Source organism: Eschscholzia californica, unplaced genomic scaffold (genome assembly GCF_041429995.1).
Source record: "Eschscholzia californica isolate CP2 unplaced genomic scaffold, dmEscCali1.0.p SCAF_2, whole genome shotgun sequence".
Taxonomy (NCBI): domain Eukaryota; kingdom Viridiplantae; phylum Streptophyta; class Magnoliopsida; order Ranunculales; family Papaveraceae; genus Eschscholzia; species Eschscholzia californica.
Genome location: NW_028238309.1, coordinates 20,011,122 through 20,031,419, shown reverse-complemented (window position 1 = coordinate 20,031,419; position 20,298 = coordinate 20,011,122). Strand labels below are relative to the sequence as shown.

General features: G+C 39.8%; 3 protein-coding genes and 1 long non-coding RNA gene across 4 annotated transcripts; 2 read left to right on the top strand and 2 right to left on the bottom strand.

The window, feature by feature from the left end:
- The first annotated feature begins 777 nt into the window (after nt 1–777).
- LOC147556767 (uncharacterized) lies at nt 778–3,020 on the top strand. Its single transcript, XM_086658700.1, has 4 exons — nt 778–1,305; nt 1,392–1,573; nt 1,863–2,232; nt 2,550–3,020. The coding sequence occupies exons 1-4, from the start codon at nt 778–780 to the stop codon at nt 3,018–3,020; spliced, it is 1,551 nt and encodes a 516-aa protein (XP_086514826.1).
- Nucleotides 3,021–5,548: 2,528 nt separating this feature from the next.
- Nucleotides 5,549–9,295, top strand: LOC147556766 (fanconi anemia group E protein FANCE protein). Its single transcript, XM_086657716.1, has 2 exons — nt 5,549–5,887; nt 5,969–9,295. Exons 1-2 carry the CDS (start codon nt 5,673–5,675, stop codon nt 7,275–7,277), a joined length of 1,524 nt encoding a protein of 507 aa, XP_086513842.1. The 5' UTR covers nt 5,549–5,672; the 3' UTR covers nt 7,278–9,295.
- Nucleotides 7,425–9,668, bottom strand: ACO1 (ACC oxidase 1). The gene is made up of 3 exons (XM_086657717.1): nt 8,679–9,668; nt 8,239–8,465; nt 7,425–8,157 (listed from the first exon to the last, which is right to left on the bottom strand). The coding sequence occupies exons 1-3, from the start codon at nt 8,778–8,780 to the stop codon at nt 7,563–7,565; spliced, it is 924 nt and encodes a 307-aa protein (XP_086513843.1). The 5' UTR covers nt 8,781–9,668; the 3' UTR covers nt 7,425–7,562.
- Nucleotides 9,669–15,188: 5,520 nt separating this feature from the next.
- Nucleotides 15,189–15,910, bottom strand: LOC147556764 (uncharacterized). Its single transcript, XR_015235242.1, has 2 exons — nt 15,833–15,910; nt 15,189–15,758 (listed from the first exon to the last, which is right to left on the bottom strand). It is a non-coding gene; the product is annotated as an uncharacterized LOC147556764 (long non-coding RNA).
- Nucleotides 15,911–20,298: the final 4,388 nt, after the last annotated feature.

Genomic DNA, 20,298 nt, shown 5'->3' with positions numbered 1-20,298 from the left:
CTAATTTTTTTGATTTATTCTCTCATCTCTAACAGTAACTATACTCTGTTTTTTCTTCTTCTTTCTCTCTATAACAGTAACTATACTCTGTTTTTTCTTCTTCTTCTTCTTCAAAAATTTTCTCTCTCTAAAGCTTCTTCTTCTTCTACTAAAACTTCTTTTATTTTAACAGTAACTACTAACTATACTCTGTTTTTTTCTTATTTATTCTCTCTCTAACAGTAAGTATACTCTGTTATTTCTGATTTATTTTCTCTTTAACAGAACATAGTTACTGATTTTTATAAACTTCAAGTCTTCAACTAAAGCTTCTTCATTATAATGCTGTTTTTTATTCTTGAGTTGATTGAATTGATTATTATTGAATTGAATTGATGTGTATTATAACTCTGTTTTAAGCTAATGTCTGCCACTTCTTCGACTGCTCGAGTGAAACCGTCGAGTGATCCGGGTCGGGATTACGCGCAACCTGTAAATGGAGACAAAAATAAGGTAAAATGTGACTTATGTGGTGTGATTTCTAATGGTGGAATTAATAGACAAAAACAACATTTAGCCGGTGGGTATAGAGATGTTAGAGTATGTACGAAGGTTCCTAAAGACGTACAAAATTTGATAAAGAATTATATGGCCGAATCGAAGAAAAAGAGAGAGTAAAAGAGTCTTGTTAGAAAGGCTTCAATTCAAGGGATTAATATATTTAGTCCATCTTGCAATCAAGGGTTTGAAGATGTGGAAATCACGGGAAGTGGTAGTGGTAGTACACCAACATCCAGAATGCCTCCTGGAGAGAAGGTTAAGGGGCCGATAGATACCGCATTCCCACCTGACTTCTCAAAGTTGGTACAACAACAAATTGATGCGAAAGATCCTGATAGGAAGATAGCGCAAGATAATATTCATGATTATATAGTTAGGTTCTTCTATGATAATGGGATTGCTTTTAATATGATAAAAAGCACTAGTTTTTCCATGATGCTTGTAGATGTTGGACAATATGGACCGAAGTTGAATATTCCTACATATCATCAGTTGAGGGTTCCGTTGTTGGTTAGAGCAGTCAAATCTACTAAGGGATGGATAGATTCAATCAGAAATGAGTGGGTTAAGTTTGGGTGTTCTATCATGACAGATTGGTGGGTAGATGGAAGGCGTAGAACACTCATTAACTTTCTTGTGAATTGTCCAAAAGGAACTATTTTTCTGAGGAGTCTTGATGGTTCCGAACATGTCAAGGATGCAAAACTGATCCTCAAATTATTGAAAGAAGTCATTGAAGAAGTAGGCCCTAAGAATGTTGTTCAAGTAAGAACCTTGATTAATTTTCAATAATTATCATTTTGCCAATCTTTCTTCTTTATGTTTTCTGTTTGTCGTACTTGATTTTGTAGGTTTGCACTGATAATGCATCAAATTACAAGCTTGCGGGTAAATGGTCAATGGAAGATGAGAACTACAACTTCTATTGGACCCCATGTGCAGCACATTGTGTGAATCTTATGTGCCAAGATATTTCCAACATTCCAAGGGTGACTGGAATCGTGAGAGATTGCAAGACTATTGTTGTATACATGTACAACCACGGTTAGGTGTTGCACATGATGAGAAAGTTTTGTAACAATCGGGATTTGGTGAGGCCTGCAGTAACTAGATTTGCTACTAGTTACTTGTCAATGGAAAGTATTTTCAATCAAAGATCGGGGTTGAGAACGATGATGATTTTCGAAAGTTGGAGAAAAAGCAAATGGGCCAAATCAGTTGATGGTAAAAGAGTTACAAAGATTTTGAAATGGTCAAGCTTTTGGAACAACTTGCATTAATTTTTTTCTACGTATCATTGGACCATTTGTGGATGTGATTAGGTTGGTTGATAAGGAGGAAAAACCTTGCATGGGCTACATCTATCTTGCAATGAATCAATGCAAGAAGAAGTTGAATGCTCATTATCTCGAGAAAACGGATGAGGTGATCACTCAAGTGATTAAGATTTTTGAGAATAGGTGGGCTGATCAACTCCACCAACCTTTACATGCAGCAGGCTTTTACCTCAATCCTAGCATCTATTATGATCCATCACTAGAAAAACCCATGGAAAGAAATGGAGAAATAAAAAGAGGGTTGATGAATTGTATTGATACTATTATAGCGGATGATGCTATTCGTTCTCTCGTTATTGATCAACTTGCAGACTACCAGAACGAAACTGGATTACTAGGCTCGCCTGCAACAAAAGTGAGGAGAAACACACAGTCACCAGGTATAGTTAACTTGGTTTCAATTGGAATTTATATTTAACTTGGTTTCAATTAGAATTTATAGTTAACTTGGTTTCAATTTATTCATCCACAGATGCAGTTCAATGGTGGCCATAATGGGGTTCCGATACTTTCGAGCTTCAAGATTTTGCCATGAGAGTTCTTGGTTTGACTTGTTCCGCGTCTCCATGCGAAAGAAACTGGAGTGCATTTAACAACGTAAGTGAATGATTATAAATTTATAATTCAAATTTAAAATTAGTCAGTAACAATGTTTTCTTTTATGTGTAATAGTTGGATACAAAGAAACGTAACAAGTTAGATCATCAAAAGTTGAATGATCTTGTGTTCGTCCAACACAACAACAAATTGAAAGCTCGATACTTAGATCGTACTAGTCTTTCTGGAAGAGATGAAGACCCAATCATTTTGAAAAGTGCCGAGCTCAATGAGTGGATTGCTCCTTTTGATGCGGCTGATGATCGTGTAGGTGACACCGACCTAATATATGGTCTTGTTGATGAGGCTGAAGGAGATGATGATGATCAAGTTGGTCCAAGTACAGGCACGAGAACTTATAAGAGAAGAAGGGCACAAAGCCAAACCCTAAGTCGGAGGAGTGGACTAGAGCTTCGACTTGTTGATGAGGATTCTGAAACAGATGAAGACGTAGATTTTAGTCAACAAGTTGCTCAAGAAGGAGAAAACAACAACGATGAGGATGAAGATCAACTATCAGGAGATGATGAAGACATTGACTTCTAGATTTATTAAGTTTTTCTTAGAATTTGAACTTAGTCAAAACTCAAAACTTAACTTCAACTTTGTTTAATTTTGTTTGGTTAACTTAGTTGTTTGATTGTGTCATGTGTTGGATGCTTTATTTCACTTTGTTTTGCATTAAACCAATCAATTGGATGAGTAGTTAACAAAAAAAAAAATTGCAACAGTACTTTGAGTATTTGCAGGAAATGCTGGTCGGCAGGTTCTGCCTGAACCTGAGGCGCTCGCCTAAGCGCGCTAAGGCGAGGCGACAGCCTTGTCGCCTCGCGTCGCCTCTCGCTTAATACAACATATTATGAACCAAACAATAGAAAATATGGAAGGTGTTTGTGGAGAAAAAAATTCTTAGAGAAAATATTTCTCAGAGTAATTTTTTCTCTATTTTTTCCCCTTACTCCAAATTACTATCAAACACAACCTACATATAATTTTGTTCGAGTTAAAAGGAAATGTGAGTGAGTATATAAAAAATGGTGATTGCATTCAACATTTTCCATAAAATTTTCCTTGTGATTTGCTCCTATTGCTTTTTGTAATTTCCTCATGATGTTGGACCATAAACCAATGTACATTTTACAGGCGCCCCCCTATTTGGCTACAATTACTATGGAGCGTGACTTTTACCAAGCACTGGTCTTGTAACCCTTTGAAACAAGCCACTTATTACTTGAAAACATTGTCATAAGAAAAGGCTTGCCACGATATATTGATAGTAAATAGCAAAGAAGAAACCGTTGCTGAAGATGATTAAGATAAAAATAGTTTTCACAATAATCATTTGAAGCATGCATGTAGTGACAAAATCTCATTTACGAGATCAAGGAATCTCAGATAAAGAGTCTGGTTTCAAACCACCAAATACTGAGAAGTAATAGATCCATGTGGATCACCCTTATGTTTATTTAATAGTAATTTGGTGGTTAACCCCATTGATGGAAGAAGGAAGGATCAGGCTAAGTTTCTATCTATAAAACTAAATAGATGATCCGTTGAAACTTTTGGGTGCCTTTCCAACATTAATGCAAGTAAGTTTGAAAAAGGGTTTTTTTACTCTGATGTTTATAACTACCTTGCATGAGATCAAACCACTTAAAAGATCTGGGTTGAAAGAACAAGGAATCGCTTTCATCAGTAACAAAAAAAAAGGAATTGACTCGTTGAGACTTGCTGAGTTAATTTGTCTTCTGATGATGACGGCGGTTTTTTCTATGGTGGTGGCGGTTTTCCGGTGATGACAGCGGTTTTCCGGCGACGGTTTTCGACGACAATGGCGGTTTTCCGGCGAAGGCGACGGGGATTTAATTTAGTTTTTTTCTTTATTCTGTATTATTTAATTTTTTGTTGACCTTTAGGGTCCTTTTATTCGTGATCTTTAAGATCCTTTCATCTTTTTCTATCTTTTTGGTCAGAGTCTAGTCCAAGTTCTCTCACCTCATGAAGTACTTTACTTTCGAAGTTCTTAGAATTTACTTATGTAACTCTCATGTCGCTGAACAGAGAGGAATTAATTTTTTCATGTAAACCAGTGATTTAATCACTTATGAATGAAAAGGGTTTCAATGGTTTCAAAAAAGAAAAAAACAAAAAAAAGGCTTGCCATATTTGTGGTAGTTTAGTATTGTTAGGAAACGTTAGATTAGTTATGAAAGATTGATTATTACAATTTATAATAGTCATCTCTTGCACCTGTTAGTTCAACAAAAAAAAAAAATCTCTTGCACCTGTTGTTGTAGCCCAACAGGCTCCAACCGACATTCATTTGCTTCTAAAATCTAAAAGGTCGTTGTTCGTGCAGTTGTAGTTATCGATTTTGGTTTTTCATACTGTCATGTAACTATTGGCGTAAAAAAACTGCAAGTAGTATCATAAACTTGAAAGATTCTTCATCATAGTTTCAGTGTTTATCATCCCTACTCTGTGTAAATGTCAGGACAGCTTATGTTCTTATTCAATATTTTTAATGTAACTTTACCATCTCTCGTAAAGCATTCTTGTGTTTGTATGATGTAGGTGCCTAGGTGGTTTTTTATTTTCTTTTCTTCTCAATTTGAATGGTTGGACTCAAATAAATTAATAATAAACCAACCATTTGAAACAAGTCTAACATTACTAATCACAAAAGCACTAATAATTCGAAATGGACTCGAATTAAATCTAATATTTTTTTTTGGAATTTAACTTCAATGAAGCGATAGTCATTACAATGACATCGATACATCAAACATGTGATAAGCACGATAACGGCCAGATTAAACAAGAACAAGCCTAAAGTCCAACTAAAGAATGGCCTAAAGCTCAACTAACTATGACCTAAAGTCCATCTACATTATTTATGCCCTAATAATCTAGAGATTCCACCTCCTCTGAGTATCGAACTCGGGACCTCTAGAGACCTTTGGAGTATATGTCTAACACTTTAACCACTTGGACAACCGTGTGTTAACTAATTAAATCCAATATTGAGCCCAGTATGCCAGATCTCAAATCTTAGAGAGAAAATAGTTGTTTTAGTTTAGGCCCTAAAGGCCTGATCCACATAAACTGCTCAAACGTGTGAGCAAGTGCTCTTCAAATTGCGCCCAAATGAAACGCGGGGAAGCACCAGAGAGAACTGAAGTAACATTGATTTGAAAAATGGAAGCTTGGGTTCCTCTATTCGACATCTTCCTCAACTCACCATCCCCAGAGAGTGAAGCATCTCTCTGGTTTCAAAAACCCTTAGACCCATCGACCACCATCACCACTTCTACCTCTTCCTTCCTTACCCTTCTCTCAAAACCCACCAATATCATCAATCTCGACTCTTCTTCTTCAACATCATTGCCTTCATCTTCTTCTCAATCGAAAAGGTAACTAAAATTTCAGAATACCCATTAATCTTTCTTCTCATTGTGTCACTTATACTGATTGAATTTGTTTTGCTTTTACAGAATTATGTATATACAGACTCTCCCAAATGCAACACAATCTCGTATTCTATCATTTCTAACAATGGAAAGCAAAATATTCAGCTCTCAAGAATTATCTTCACTTGCCAAAAATCTGTTGAAAGGAAATGAAGAGGTTGATTTTTGGGTTAAGAAAGCTGCTCACAATCTGCTCGATAAAATGTCTAACTTGGGTTCTAATTGGATTTCTTCTCTTAGCTTGGATTCTATGGAAGAAACGTTAGAAAATGAGTTTCATTCTTTACCCACTTGGCTTCAGAGTAGTACTGATAGTTCTATCCATTCACTTCTTCCATGGCTTCCTCTATCTTATGATGAGGTTAGCTCAAGGACCAGAGTAAGTTGTTTCGAGAACGAGGATGAAGATGAAGATTTAGTAATGGAAGTTGCAGAATCAGATGACCAAGGAGGGGAAGAAGAAAGAGAAGTTGAACTTTTGAATCAAGTGGAAAATTTTGTAGACCCGGAAGATCGAAAGAGGGCAGCTTTTTTGAAAACCCAACTCTTAAGTTTTGAAACTGCTTCGAAAACTGTAGGGCTAGCAAATGAAATTCGGCGATTTTGTTTGGATAAAGGAAGAGGGAAAAATTCATTGGTGTTTCTAAGTATGATTGAGCCTTGGGTAGCAGATGATGAAACTGCTTCAATTTTGATATCTCATCTTTCGAGTGGAGAAGATAACGATGTCTTATGGCCGAACAGCATCTTGTGCTCAATAATCCTACCAAGATTGTTGGTTCTCAAAGAACCAGCTTCTCGTTTGCTTGTAAAATCTACGGTTGAGTTCTGCAAGCTCCATCAAAGTGCTGCTGAGAAAGCACTTTTGTTTCCTTTGATTTTTAACAAAGAAGGAATTAACACTCATATGTGTGATCTAATCACAAGAATTTTCAAAGAATGCTTGCATCCAGCTCATGTTTCTGCGTTCTGCCATAAGGTGCTCTGTGATGGAGAAGAAGAAGAAAAAGCGAGGAGATTTCTGTGTCTTCCCTGCCACCAATATCTGATTTCTGATAAGTTGGTATGGACAGAACCTTTATTTAGTCTATTTCAAAACATATTTAATCAGAATATATATTTAACCCAGGATTCAGTCGATCATCTTGTTTCTGCTGTTCGAGAATTAGCTGATAGGTATTCAAAATCTTTGAAGTTTGGGAACTTTTTGTTATGTTTGGTTACAAAATATCACTCCTTGTTGAAGCCTTATAAGCTTTCATTGACTGAAACAGTCGAGCGAACTAATACTTTCATCACTAAATCGATATTATCAAAATTGGATAGCTTGTGATTATGATTTAAGATTTGTTTGGTTGGTGTTAAGTTTCTTTATTGAAGGATGTTATTGCTGTTCGTTTTATCAGTTCTGACCTAAACTCTTAAACTGCATGTGTATATCATTTACACTAATGTCGATCTTATGTTCTATATTATCCAGTTTGAGAATATCAATTAAAATCTTTTTCTGAACTCCTTAAACAGTAGAAAATAACTTAATAAAACGATCCCAAGGTCATTAAACAAACACAGAAACTCAACATAAATTGATATAAAGTTGTGAGTAACTAGGCCTCCTTTAAACTGGTAGATTTGATTGTCCAGAAACCATCTTCTTCATGGATTCAAATCTTGGTTCTTTATCCGCGAACTTGGTTGTAGCATAAAGGTGAAGATAGTCTTGGAAGCGGTAGTTATTAGGATATAACAATTCAGGAGCAGGAGAAATGACTGCATCACCAGATGGATTATAGAAAGTAGCAATTGATAGCCGGCTCCCGTTCTTGTCAGCCATGACTCGGTGGACCGCACTCTTATACTTTCCATTACTTAGCACCTCTACCTGATCTCCCGTGTTAATGAAAATTGTGTTATTCTTTGAAGGTGGTATATCCACCCACTTTCCATCTTTTAAGAATTCAAGACCAGGAACTTGATCATCTTGGAGCAAGAGAATGATACCACCTGCATCAGTGTGTGCTCGAAGTCCAGTAACTAGCTCTGGTCGATCACATTGTGGGTACTTAGCCACTTTCGTTCCAACAGAAGGTCCTGCTGGTCCTGAGAAAGCTTTTTTCAGGTAATCTCTCTCTAACCTTAAGTTCTCACACATGTGCTCTGATAGTTTCTCTGCTAACTTAATTAACTGGTTAATGTATTCGTCCATTACTTTCCTGAAAATGGGTAGAAATTTCATAGTTTAGTTTTTGTTTTCCATATTTTAGAAGTGAGGCATGTATTAAAGTAAAACTCACCGAAGATCGTCTGGTAGATTAATGGACTCGTCGAACTTAGCCTTAGGGCGATGCCAAATGAAGTAGGTGCTTTCCCAATCTTTGTCTATAGCTGGTTCACCTCCATTCTCTAATCCTTTAGCTAACTCTGATTCATAAAACCTTCTTTTCATGACCTCCTCATAGTGCAAGTTCACTAAAGTCTTCACCTTCTCCATCAATTCCACGTCGATTCCATGGTTAGTCACCTGCAAATGTCACAATTTTGAAGAATGATAGACTATTAGTATTCCCATAATCCTTACGGGTATTATGTGATCGATGTTTATATTTATTGAGAAATGCAAATGTTATTTGATGGTATGTATAAATAAATCAAGCAATCTGAGACATGGGTCTGTGATATAAGAGAAATTCAGAGAGTAGTAATTGAAGAAGATGAATAATCTCATTGGGCCAACCTGAAAGCATCCCCATTTCTCACAAGCATAGTGCAGAAGCTCCATTGTTTCACTCTTCAAGTTATCACTGAGACCTTCAAGATCTATTACAGGTAACTCCATGACTTTTTCTTTTAACTATATTGGTATGGAAAGAGTAACTCAAGTGATTCACATATATAGGCATTTCAAGATCACAACTCTATTCTTATAATATTGTTTGTTGCAGTAGAAAAATCTTTTCCTTGGGAAAAGAGTTCTTTGGGTACCTTGAGATGGGCACAATTTGGAATTTTTAGTGTCTAAATTCACTTTCTCAACTATTTTACTCATCCCTCTCTCTAGAAATTAGGCAATTTTGTCTAATTGAAACACTTGTATGATGATATTATTATTTAAAATTTGAGAAAAGTTGGTCAGAGATTGCATCAATGAGTTGATTTCCAAACACTCAAACAAAGGGTAAAGGAAAAAAAGAAACATCATCAATTTTCCAATGGGCAAACTTTAATGGTTTTATGGTTTATTGAGAAAGAGATAGAGGTGTTAAACTGACATGTTATGTTCATAGACAAATATGATTGGACATAATCATGCCTCACTTTTTTTTTAAGAAATAATTGCAGTGAAGTCTCAACCAGTGTTGGAGTTTTCATACACATAAACCTCACTTTTATGCCTATACAGTCTGCCAGAGGCCGATCTGGCCAGGGATTGGTACAGATCTTATGAATGAAAGAGAATCACTTAACTAGGGTTTAATATTGGTTGGAAAAACATAGCTCCCTTGGTTATGTATCCCTCAAAAAAAAAACAAAAAATTATGGGTGAGATTTTTTGTTTTTGTGATGACTTCTTATTCTCCCCCACTATCGTACTTTTTTTTTTTTTTGATGAAACGCACTATCGTACTTTATTGTGTAAATAAAATATCAATAGTATAAATGGCTGAACCCTTTATATGTAGTAGGTAGATGACCTTCATCCAAGACCTTCAAAAATTAAAGTACCAAAGTCACGGTGGTGTATATGCTCTTTAATTGTAATTTGTAGTCATGTCGACGACTCTTGGTTGGAATGGTAAGATGTTTAGTCTTCCACCCTAGACGACTAGGGTTTTAGGCACGCTAGTCATTCAAGAAAAAAAACCATGTTGTGATGTTCTAGTTCTTGTGAGAAAAACTTTTGGTGGGAAGATTAAGTTCGCTTCCAAATTGAGAAAAACTAAATCATGTGACTTTCTTTTCAATAATGCAGCACAATAACCTTTGACAAGTTTGATATTTTTTCTTAGGGTCGTTTGTACTTGTCCCTTTTTTAAAGGGTAATTAGGTTTACTCATTTCGCTGTCAGGTTCTGTCAAATATCACCTAAATTATGTCACATATGACCCAAATAATATTTTAAGTTATTTTAATTTACTACTGCAAAGAATTCTATTTATACTCTTCTCCGGGTCCAATAGTCACAAAAGATGGATGGTGAAAATTGAATAATGAAATTTCTGAATCAATTTATTTAAATATATCAAATAAGATTACCGATAATCATCCTCTCAATCTTATAATTAGAAGGTAGTCATTGAAGTTGCATTCATCAATATTTGTTGCTTTAGTCCAAAAACTAGGATCTTATTGAGGAGGGTAAGATCCACACCAGAAAATAAATGGGGTGGACGTGTTAATTTTGGTCGGTTCAATGCAAAAAAAGTCAGTACAATTTTTGGTCACACCCTCCCTACCTTTATTTTAATTCTCTCTCCACAAATTTTCTATAGGTCATGTTGTGGAGAAATGAAGAAATTTTCTAGTGTAGAAACTAAATTTTTTTTTTGTAAGTTTTTGTTTCCACCAAACACCACCCACCCTTAGTGCTTTTTTTATTTTTAGTTTCTTCTTCTTCCATCTCTTCTCATTCTCGGCCACTACCTCCGCCCACCCCTTCCGACCACTAGGAACATAATTTTTTCCTCTTTCTCTTACTTTCTCTCTGATCTCCCTCCATGTTTGATTTCTCTCTCGGACTAATCTCTCCTCCTCTCTCTCTCTATCTTAGGTCTTTCCCTGTCGATTAATCTCTCTCTCCCTCTTTTCCTCTCTCTCTCTCTCTCAGAACTATCTTTGTCTCTCTCTTTTTACCTATCTCTTTCAGATCTTTCTTTCTCTTACTCATTGTATGATTGTCTGATTGTTTCTTATCTGATTGTTTGACGATTGGAATGATCATAATCAGAATAAGGAAAGATCACTGAGAAAGAGAGATGGGAATTATTGCGTGGTATAAATGTAATAAAAAATACTTCACTGTGTTATGAACGCGACTCTCTGTTTTTTTTTTTTTTTTTTATCTTCTTCTTGAGTTTTAATAATCTAAAACTCCCATCACGGAATCATCGAAGCACAAACAAACAATAAAAAAATTAACCATGTTAGGATTTTGTAAAGTTACTCATTCTTGAATTTAGATGGATCTCCCTCATTATCTAGAGGTTTTGATTGTTCTATATTATGACTATTTGTGGCTTCGATAAAAGATTACTCAAACTCGATGAGTTGTTATGTAGATGGATTCAGTTGTTTAGACACCTAGTTCAGTCGAGATGGGAGAGAGAGATTCGATTGAGAGAAACAGAGATCATTCGAGAGACAAAGAGAGAGACATGATTAGAGAAATAGAGGTTCGAGAAAGAACTTGAGGGAGAGATTGGAGAGAGACAGAAGAGAAAGAAATTACTTTTCCACCCTAAGTACGTTAAAAACATAGTAGATGTCTCGGGGGATGGACATTGTGGTTTTCATTTTGTTGGTAAAGCAATTACTGATGGACGTCACGAGATTGGAAAAGAAATTGGTCGAATGATGTATGATCACATTGTTGAGAATGGAGACTTTTACAGGGTCGTGTGCATCGTAATACAATGGACGAACTAAATGACCGTATCATGTGTAACGAAGATGCAACCCCGAAAAATAATTTGTTTTGTATGCCACTATATGGATATGTTGGGGCAGAAACCTTTTCAGTTCCGTTTGTGATACTATCTAGGAACATGAACTTTACCTTCTTGCCGACCTTGACAAGGCCACAAAGTTATAAAAAAATGGGATATGGTCGTTCTTGCTCATTGCAATGGTAACCATTATGTCTGGGTCATGTTGAAGGCATATGCCCCCTTGCTGTATGTTCCACCATTTACATATTACGAAAAAATCAAGAACGAAAATTATTGGGCTTAGTACGAGTTGTTTAAAGTAAGATTTTACTTTTACAAGAAGTTGACCGGCATAGGTCCGGAGGAAAATATTGACGACCCACAAAATTAGTTTTGATTAGTTCAAATTAGATTTTCTTTCTGAGAATGATAAGTATTTTATTCATTTCGGATCAATGTAATAAAAGCTATATTATGGTAACACGAGTTATTCTCAATTTAAGCTTAATGTGAAATGTGCATGCTTTTTTATTTTGTTACATTGGCTCGATGTTCATAAGTTTTGTACGAACAAATTATCAGTGTAAAAGACTTTTGTTCCGGGAAAAACAACAGATTTCGCAAACACGAAATTGTTCGTACACACTAAGATACGAAACATTCTGTGACCACAAAAAAAGGGTGAAACAATAAGATGTTTTTTCTAGTGAAACAAGAATTTGACTTAGTTTTTTTTCCCATATGTTATTTCGCCAGCACAAAATGTTCCGTGCTAACGAAACATTTCGTGAGCACGAAAATGAGGCAAACCAATAAGGTGTTTTTTCTCACGAAACATGAACTTTACTTAAAAAAAATTCCCATATGTTTTTGCCAGCACGAACTATTCTGTGCTTGCAAAATGATTCGTGGGCCCGAAAAAATGGTGAAACAGTAAGTTGTTTTCTCTCGTGAAATTGGAATTTTACTTGGTTTTTCCCTTTTCGCATCTTTCCAAGCATTTCGCCAAAATGAAACATTTCCTAGACACGAAATTGTGGAGTGAAATTTCATCATTTTTACTTTTCAAAGGTTCAAACATTTTAGATTCAACACATCCCAAATGTTCCTGCCTTTTAAATTCAATAGGTAACATTTCAAGGTTAAAACATACCACCATTAAACCAAAACATTTCATCATTTAACAGTTTAACTATTCAAGAGTTAACATTTCGCCATTCAATACGTAAAACAAAAAAATGATGTTCTACACAGCAAATGACGAAGTTTAAGATTATCCGGGTTGGTCGTCGCTTTCAATGTCATCCGCTATCATCTTCGCCTTCTTTACTATCTTTGCTTTCGACCTCGAAGAAATAGCCATGTTTTCACCACCCCCACATGTATTCAAGAGCATCCGTAAAAATTTTCAAGCGGGATTTCTGAAATAGATATATACATTATAAGTATGTGTTAAAAGTAAAAAATGAAAAAATTGCAAGAAAATAGAGTAGTTTTTACCATTCTTTGCAAGATGTTATCAGTGTCTTGTGGTGACTCAACAATAGCTTTTGTTTCTTCTTCTCTGCTCGGATGGATCGGGTTACCTACCCTTGGGTGGGAGACCATGAGATACTATTCTATGTAACCTTTTAATGTTTGATCAGGAATAGTGGCACGCATGCGATATTGGTCAGAACGGAGTTGGTTTTGCCAATTACTCCACTCCCATGCAGCACTTGAACCGTAGTAAGCTATGAAGTGTTTGTTTGTCATTATTGACTTCACTACATCGAGAGGTTGAGGTGGGCCTGGAATCAATTGAATATATCCAAATTGACGGAGTATCCGCTGAGGATATACGATACCAATAAGTTCGACACATACCACCATCCCACTGTAGTAACTGCTTGGATGGACTGGGTAATGATTTTGACTATGTGCGTAAGAATCCCAGATAACCTTTAAATAGAGATAAAATATGAATTAGTTTTAAAATAATTTATATATCCAACACATAAAGGTATTAATACTTACATCTGTAGTTTCCAACTCATCAAGTGTTCCCCTCAAAGCTTTAAGATCTTGTAGTATTTTTCTCTTATTCGTAGACGGCCTAAATTCCCATTTCCTAACTAATGGCCAACCCTCTTCGAATTCGACGTTTTAATTCCATTCAGAGTAGAGATCAGGAAAGTGTTCGTAAATCCAACCTTAAACAAATTTATAAAGTAGTAAACATTTTGTAAAAATAAATATAAAAAAGTATTTAAACATGTATTTGTAACGTACCATAAAAAGTGTAAAACATCCACCCATCTGTTTTACTCTAAATCTAGTCGCAGAACAGAGCTGATGCATCAGGTTTGCGCGACATGCGGTCCCCCAAGAATAGCTCTTTACCTCGTCCAAATTTTCAAAGCACTGGAGGTATTGAACATTTACCCTATTGCCGCTTTTATCAGGGCATATTCATGATCTAACAACATGTAGTAAATAAGCTCTAACACAATACTCATTCTTCTTCTGTGACCTGTTGTTTTTTAATTCGAAACTTTTGTTATCAACCACTTAAGTTTTACCGATTTTAGACAACCATCTTTGAGTGCATTTCTAGCTTCAGCGGGCTCCAGTCCCAAGGTTCTCTTCATCAACTTCAACACAAAATCCGGGTGCATTGAACTACCTGTTATTCCATGTACCGCCTTCCCATCTATGGGGAGATCGACTATGTGCTTGACATCTTCAAGTTTGATCATTGTATTGGCCAAAAATGGCACCTGGGCTTAATGGAGACGAATTCGTGTTGGGCCTTCCTTCTACGCCCGCCTTCATACAACATGAGGTGTGCGCCTCTAGCAACTCCGCGAGCCTGACATGGAAGCCCGTCGAGAGTTCCTCACTAGCAAGCCCAACACGCTTAGTAGGCCAGTCAGTCTGGAGTGCTCGCCCTAGCCCACTCTTCTAGCGTGACAACCCTAGTCTGACGTGTCAACTCACTCAGACTCCGTATGGTCGCGCCACCACGTGGCTAGCAGTTAAAGAACGAGTCACCTCAATCCGTAACATTTCGCTATGCAGGATCAACTACCTAATGGCGGACTTGGACAAGCTGGAGAAAGGACACGTTCTTCACATCCTACGACGGCGACCAAAATAACAACCTAAGTCCAGAGTGAACTAACTCTACACTTAGGCTGGGGGGACAAGAGACAACTCACATTGGCAAATCGACATCTCTGCCCAGACGATGCCTCCGCAGAGATGGCTCAAGCTTGCAAATCGACATCCCTGCCTTAACAACGCCTCCTCCCTCCTAACTCGCACACCTCTGCCCAAGCCAAGGCGAACAGATCACACGAATCGATTCTACTTACCCTCAACTCAACGAGGCACAAGATAAGCAACAAAGAAGACCGAGGCCAGTCCCAACGCCTCGGGTTATCCTGACGTACCACTCTCTTTACCCCTAAACAACGGGGCAAAAGACATGATATTGTAATTTTGGCACCCCTGGGCTACCCTGGCACGCCATTCTTCAGTCTACTCTACCAAGCACTTATTGCATTTTATATAAGCATGTTATGTACTAAGTTCTCAAAGAACTAACAAATACCAAATTAGCAAATAAAGAGCAATTACTAAATTGTCATTGTCAACACTACCAAAGCAGTTCAAGTGCTGCGGGAATCACTCCGCCAAAAGTCTAACACGCCCCAAGGGCAACTAAAGCACACATATGTCTTATAAACCGGAGTTAATACAAGTACTAAGGAGCCAAATGCAAAGAGAGTTCCCACCAAGCCTGGCAGGCGAACAAAATTAGGCAACTCATACTCCTTTAGCTAGCCTGTGAAGACTCAAGCGGCATCGCTAGGTTCCTCTTCATCGGGTATCCCCTCCTCCCTCTTAAACTTCTTCCAACGAGCGAGCTCTCCAGCCATATCCCATGTGTGGTGCCTCCCTTTGGCTACCTCGTTGATGACCTGGCCCCGTGCTAACATTGTCGATCGCTCCGCGTACGCGTCGGGTTCAGCGGAACATTTACCATGTTCCAACTCTAACTCCGCCATCTTCCCGGCCATTGCATCGTAGCAAGACTGCAGAGCCGCGTGTTTCTCCGCCCACTCTGCAAGTTGCCTGTCTTTCTCGGTTATCAGGCCCTTGGTGAGGTTGGCACACGCAGCCGCCTGTCATTCGGACACTTCGTTACTGGAAAGAAAAATTGCATCGTACCAAGAAAAACAGAAGTACAAACGCCAACCTGATATGCGCGAGCCTCGATCCAATCCAACGCCCGGGCAGCTCCCATCTCGAAAACACAAGTGTCGTCCCCGCTCCCTGCTATGCGGGAAAGCACTTGGGGCACGTACGAGTCATCCCCGAATATTGATGACGACGAAGGCAACTCAAAGTGCCCAGCATTTGTGCTACCCGCCGAAAGCGCCGTAGACCCAGGCGCCGGCACAGTAGGAGTAACAAGAGCATCAGGAAGAACCGTAGCAGCTGGCGAACTTCGACGCGAAGAAGATCCAACCCCCGGTACCGACCCCACTCCGCGCATAGGAAGTGGATGTATGACTAAAGCCTTCTTCTGCCTCTTCGCCGACATCTCCAGTTCTACAAAGCATACACTTCCGATCAACAAAGCACAGTACGAACTGTCAGACCAACCCGACACATAAGGGGAAAATTTCAAAGGGCTTACCAATAGGTTCGCGAGGGGTTAGAAAACTCTCCCAAATCCTCTCCTCCTTAGGAACTAGCAAACAACTAGCAAGCGGAAAATTGGCAAAGCGCTCGGAGAGGTTGCGGCGGTTACCATGAGCAGAATCTGCAAAAACAAACAAGGGAAGGTAATGAACATATAACAACAAAACTGTACAACTGTGACGAGACCAAGTCGAACGACAACTTACTGGCGCTCCTCCAACCCGAAGGCAACCACGAAATATCACGATGGCCAAACAAACTAGGGCCCATAGCAAAGAAATAACGACGTTGCCACTTCTTCTCGGAGACGGGCAGACCCAAAACCACTGCTTTCTTATCCTTACGACGGCGGTATTGGTAGCGCCCCTTGTCTAACTTCAGAGAGTAGTGAGCAGCTACGTCATCGCAATGAAATACTCTGTTAACTCGGCCATCATCCCCCAACCTTTGAACACAAAGTAGGAGTCTCCAAGCGTTGGGGGTCAATTGCGACGGTACTATCCCAAAGTCCTTAAGGACATCGTAGACTGTGAACGGGATAGGGAGCTCTAGGCCGCTCTCAAAGTTATGCTCGTAAAAGATACCCAACCCAGCACGTCGTCCACGAACTCTAACGGACCAGGCGCCTGAAGCTCTACGTCGTCTGGTACGTCATGTTTTTCCCTAAACACTCCATTCAAATAATGATCGCTTAAAGTGGACGAAGGGTTTTTGGGTAACTCTGACCGCACTCCGGGAACACTCGAATTACCGTCGCTTCGCTCCGAAGGGACGCTGTCAACATAGGGCCACCGGGTACATCTGGTTACTCATCCTACAATTAACATTACTGGGTTAGAAGGGACCTGAACCTAGCCTGCCATACACGACCAACCTTAGTTTGGTACGACGCCAAATCCTACCATGCTCGGCCACTCTAGACTTGCACATCAAGCGCAACCACCCGTGGTTGTTGGCCCACTAAGGCATGCTAGAATTTCTACAATGCAAATGCTAAGGTTAGCTACAACGCTACAACTGAAGCATGCTAGAATTTCTACGATGCAAATGCCAAAGTTCACTACAACTAAGGCAGGCTAGAATTTCTACGATGCAAATGCCAAAGTTCACTACAACTAAGGCAAACTAGAATTTCTACGATGCAAATGCTAAGGTTAGCTACAACTAAGGCATGCTAGAATTTATACGATGCAAACCTCTAAAGTTAGCTACAACTGAAGCATGCTAGAATTTCTACGATGCAAATACCAAGGTTCACTACAACTAAGGCATGCTAGAATTTCTACGATGCAAATGCTAAGGTTAGCTACAACTAGGGCATGCTAGAATTTCTACGATGCAAATGCTAAGGTTCACTACAACTAATGTATACTAGAATTTCTACGAAGCAAGTGTAAAAGTTCACTACGCTAACATGGCAAAACAGGCATACTAGAAATCCTACGAAGCAATTATAAGGTTCACTACACTAACATGACAAGTAAGACAAACATAATTTGGTGGAACCCTACTACTACAACAAGATCAAAACACAAAAACATATAAATTCACTTCGATTCTTGCAATGAAAGATTGAAATTTGAGAAAACTACGAAGAACGAACGAAGAACGCGAAGAACAGATGAGAAAATTCAAGGCTTACCTTCAAAAAGCTCAAACTTCTCCAAATTTCTCACTCCTCCTAAGTTTGCTCCAAACTTTCTCTCTCCAACCCCTAAAACCAAAGCCAAAGAATGAGGGTCCAAGACCCCCTTATATAAGGGTGGGGAGGTAAAAGCAACGGACCACATCGTCCTGCCCGTCACATCGCCACATGGCGCGTCCCCATCCGTACAAAATGGTTCACGATTGATTATCGCAAAGGAAATTAGGGCGGGCACAACTCGCGGCACTACTAAAGTTCGTTTACCCGACAACCTAGACGAAGAAATGAGAAGTCGTTCGCCAAGGTAACTCTGAAATTCTCATATATGTACGTACACAAGCGGGCATACGAGCACATACATATATATACGTATTTTTTGTACAATAACATACATGTATATATATATTAAAAATAAAAGGGAAAGCTCTGCCGCGCCAAGGCAGGGCGGGATGCCCCTGCCCTGCCGCGACCTAGGCAGGGCAGAACGTTTCTGCCCTGTCGCGTTCCAGCCAGGGCAGAACGTTCTGCCCTCTCGCGGCCCAGGCAGGGCAGAGCGTTCCTGGCTTGCCGCTACCTTGGCAGGGCAGACCATTCTACCCTGCCGTTCCCTAGGCAGGGTAGAGCGTTCCTGCCCTGCCGCACCTGTGCAGGGAAGGACGCCATGCCCTGCGTGGACATTCTCGCCTGCGCGTGTCCTCGCTACCCCCTCGCCTCGGTCGACGGGAACATCTCCCTTTCCGCGGCAAACCACGAGCGTGCCTCAATACTCTATCGTCCGACGCTTCCTCCGAAGTACGAGTCTCCTTGACTCGAGTGCAACTCTTGCTCAACAGGGCAAAACACTGACCAGACCTCCCTGCGACGTACATACAAGGCATGATAATAAAGCACATCTCGTGGTCCTTCGAATTTCAATCTCGACATACCGCCCAAGGCGACAAGGCGAGCTTCCGAGCCGACCTCTTCCACCTCGAATCACTACTCTCTAAGCAAGCCACATGCTAACTCAGAGAGTGGGGGACAAACTGTATGGCCAAAAACGGCATCTAGGCTTAATGGAGACGAAATTCGTGTTGGGCCTTCCTTCTACGCCCGCCTTCATACAACATGAGGTGTGCGCCTCTAGCAACCCAGCGAGCCTGGCATGGAAGCCTGTCGAGAGTTCCTCACTAGCAAGCCCAACACGCTTAGTAGGCTCAGTCAGTCTGGCGTGCTTGCCCTAGCCCACTCTTCTAGCGTGACAACCCTAGTCTGACGTGTCAACTCACTCAGACTCCGTATGGTCACGCCACCACGTGGCTAGCAGTTAAAGAACGAGTCTCCTCAATCCCTAACATTTCGATATACGTTGAGGTCATGGTAGAAGACCGAGTCTTGCGCTACTTTAAGGGAGTAGTAGGCCACTTCTACTGGTAACAAGCAGACTAAGGCGGCAGGCATCGTAGGGCTACGACGCCCCATCCAGAGATCAACGGCTACGAAGGCACTCTAATGAGATCCTATTATTCCGGATCTAACAAATCCGCGCCCATGGGTTGTTATCCTTCTCTAAGTTCTATAAATAGAGGATGCCTCATTCTCAGAAAGGATCATCTAACTCTCCCTCGAAATTACTTACTTACTCTCAACTTGGCGTTCTAGAAACCTTTTTACTCCGATCTCCGCACATACCCTTTACTAAAGCTCTGGCTAGAATCCATCTACTTCGGTAACCTCTTATCTAGGTTAGTCGAAGGAGAAAGTTCCGGCCAGAAGTGTCTATGATATCTCACCAGATCTTACTAGAGACTCTCTGTTCCTCTTCTATCTCGTTAAGTCTACTCTACCGTGACCAGAAGCATACTCTGCCATCACCAGAAGTCTGCTCTACCATCATCGGAAGTCTATCCTACCGTGAGCAGAAGCCTACTCTGCCATCGCCAGAAGTCTGCTCTACCGTCATCAGAAGTCTACTCTGCCGTGACCAGAAGTCTACTCTGCCTAACCAGAAGTCTACTCTATCGTCCGAGTAGACCAAAAGCTATCAGACTCATATTTTTCCGTAGAACCGAGCTCCGGCTACTCTACGAGTCGCGCCACCTCCGACGCTTCAACGATTCCACTATCATTAGTAACTCCACTTTCGGTTTATTCATTTACGTTATCGAACTAAGTTACTGACTTGACCGTCGGAGGGTCCTTGGTCGACACCATCTCCGGTGCCCCTTGGACTTCACGATTTTGTTTCTCTTGTGCAGGTCAACAGGTCTCTAGTACCCGCTTCCTACCCAGACGTTGGTCTACCAGTAGCCGTTCTCTACATGGATGTTCGTCTACCCATCTACCCGAGTACCAGACCCGACCTTCTGCCCGTCAACTTGTCCATTCGAAGG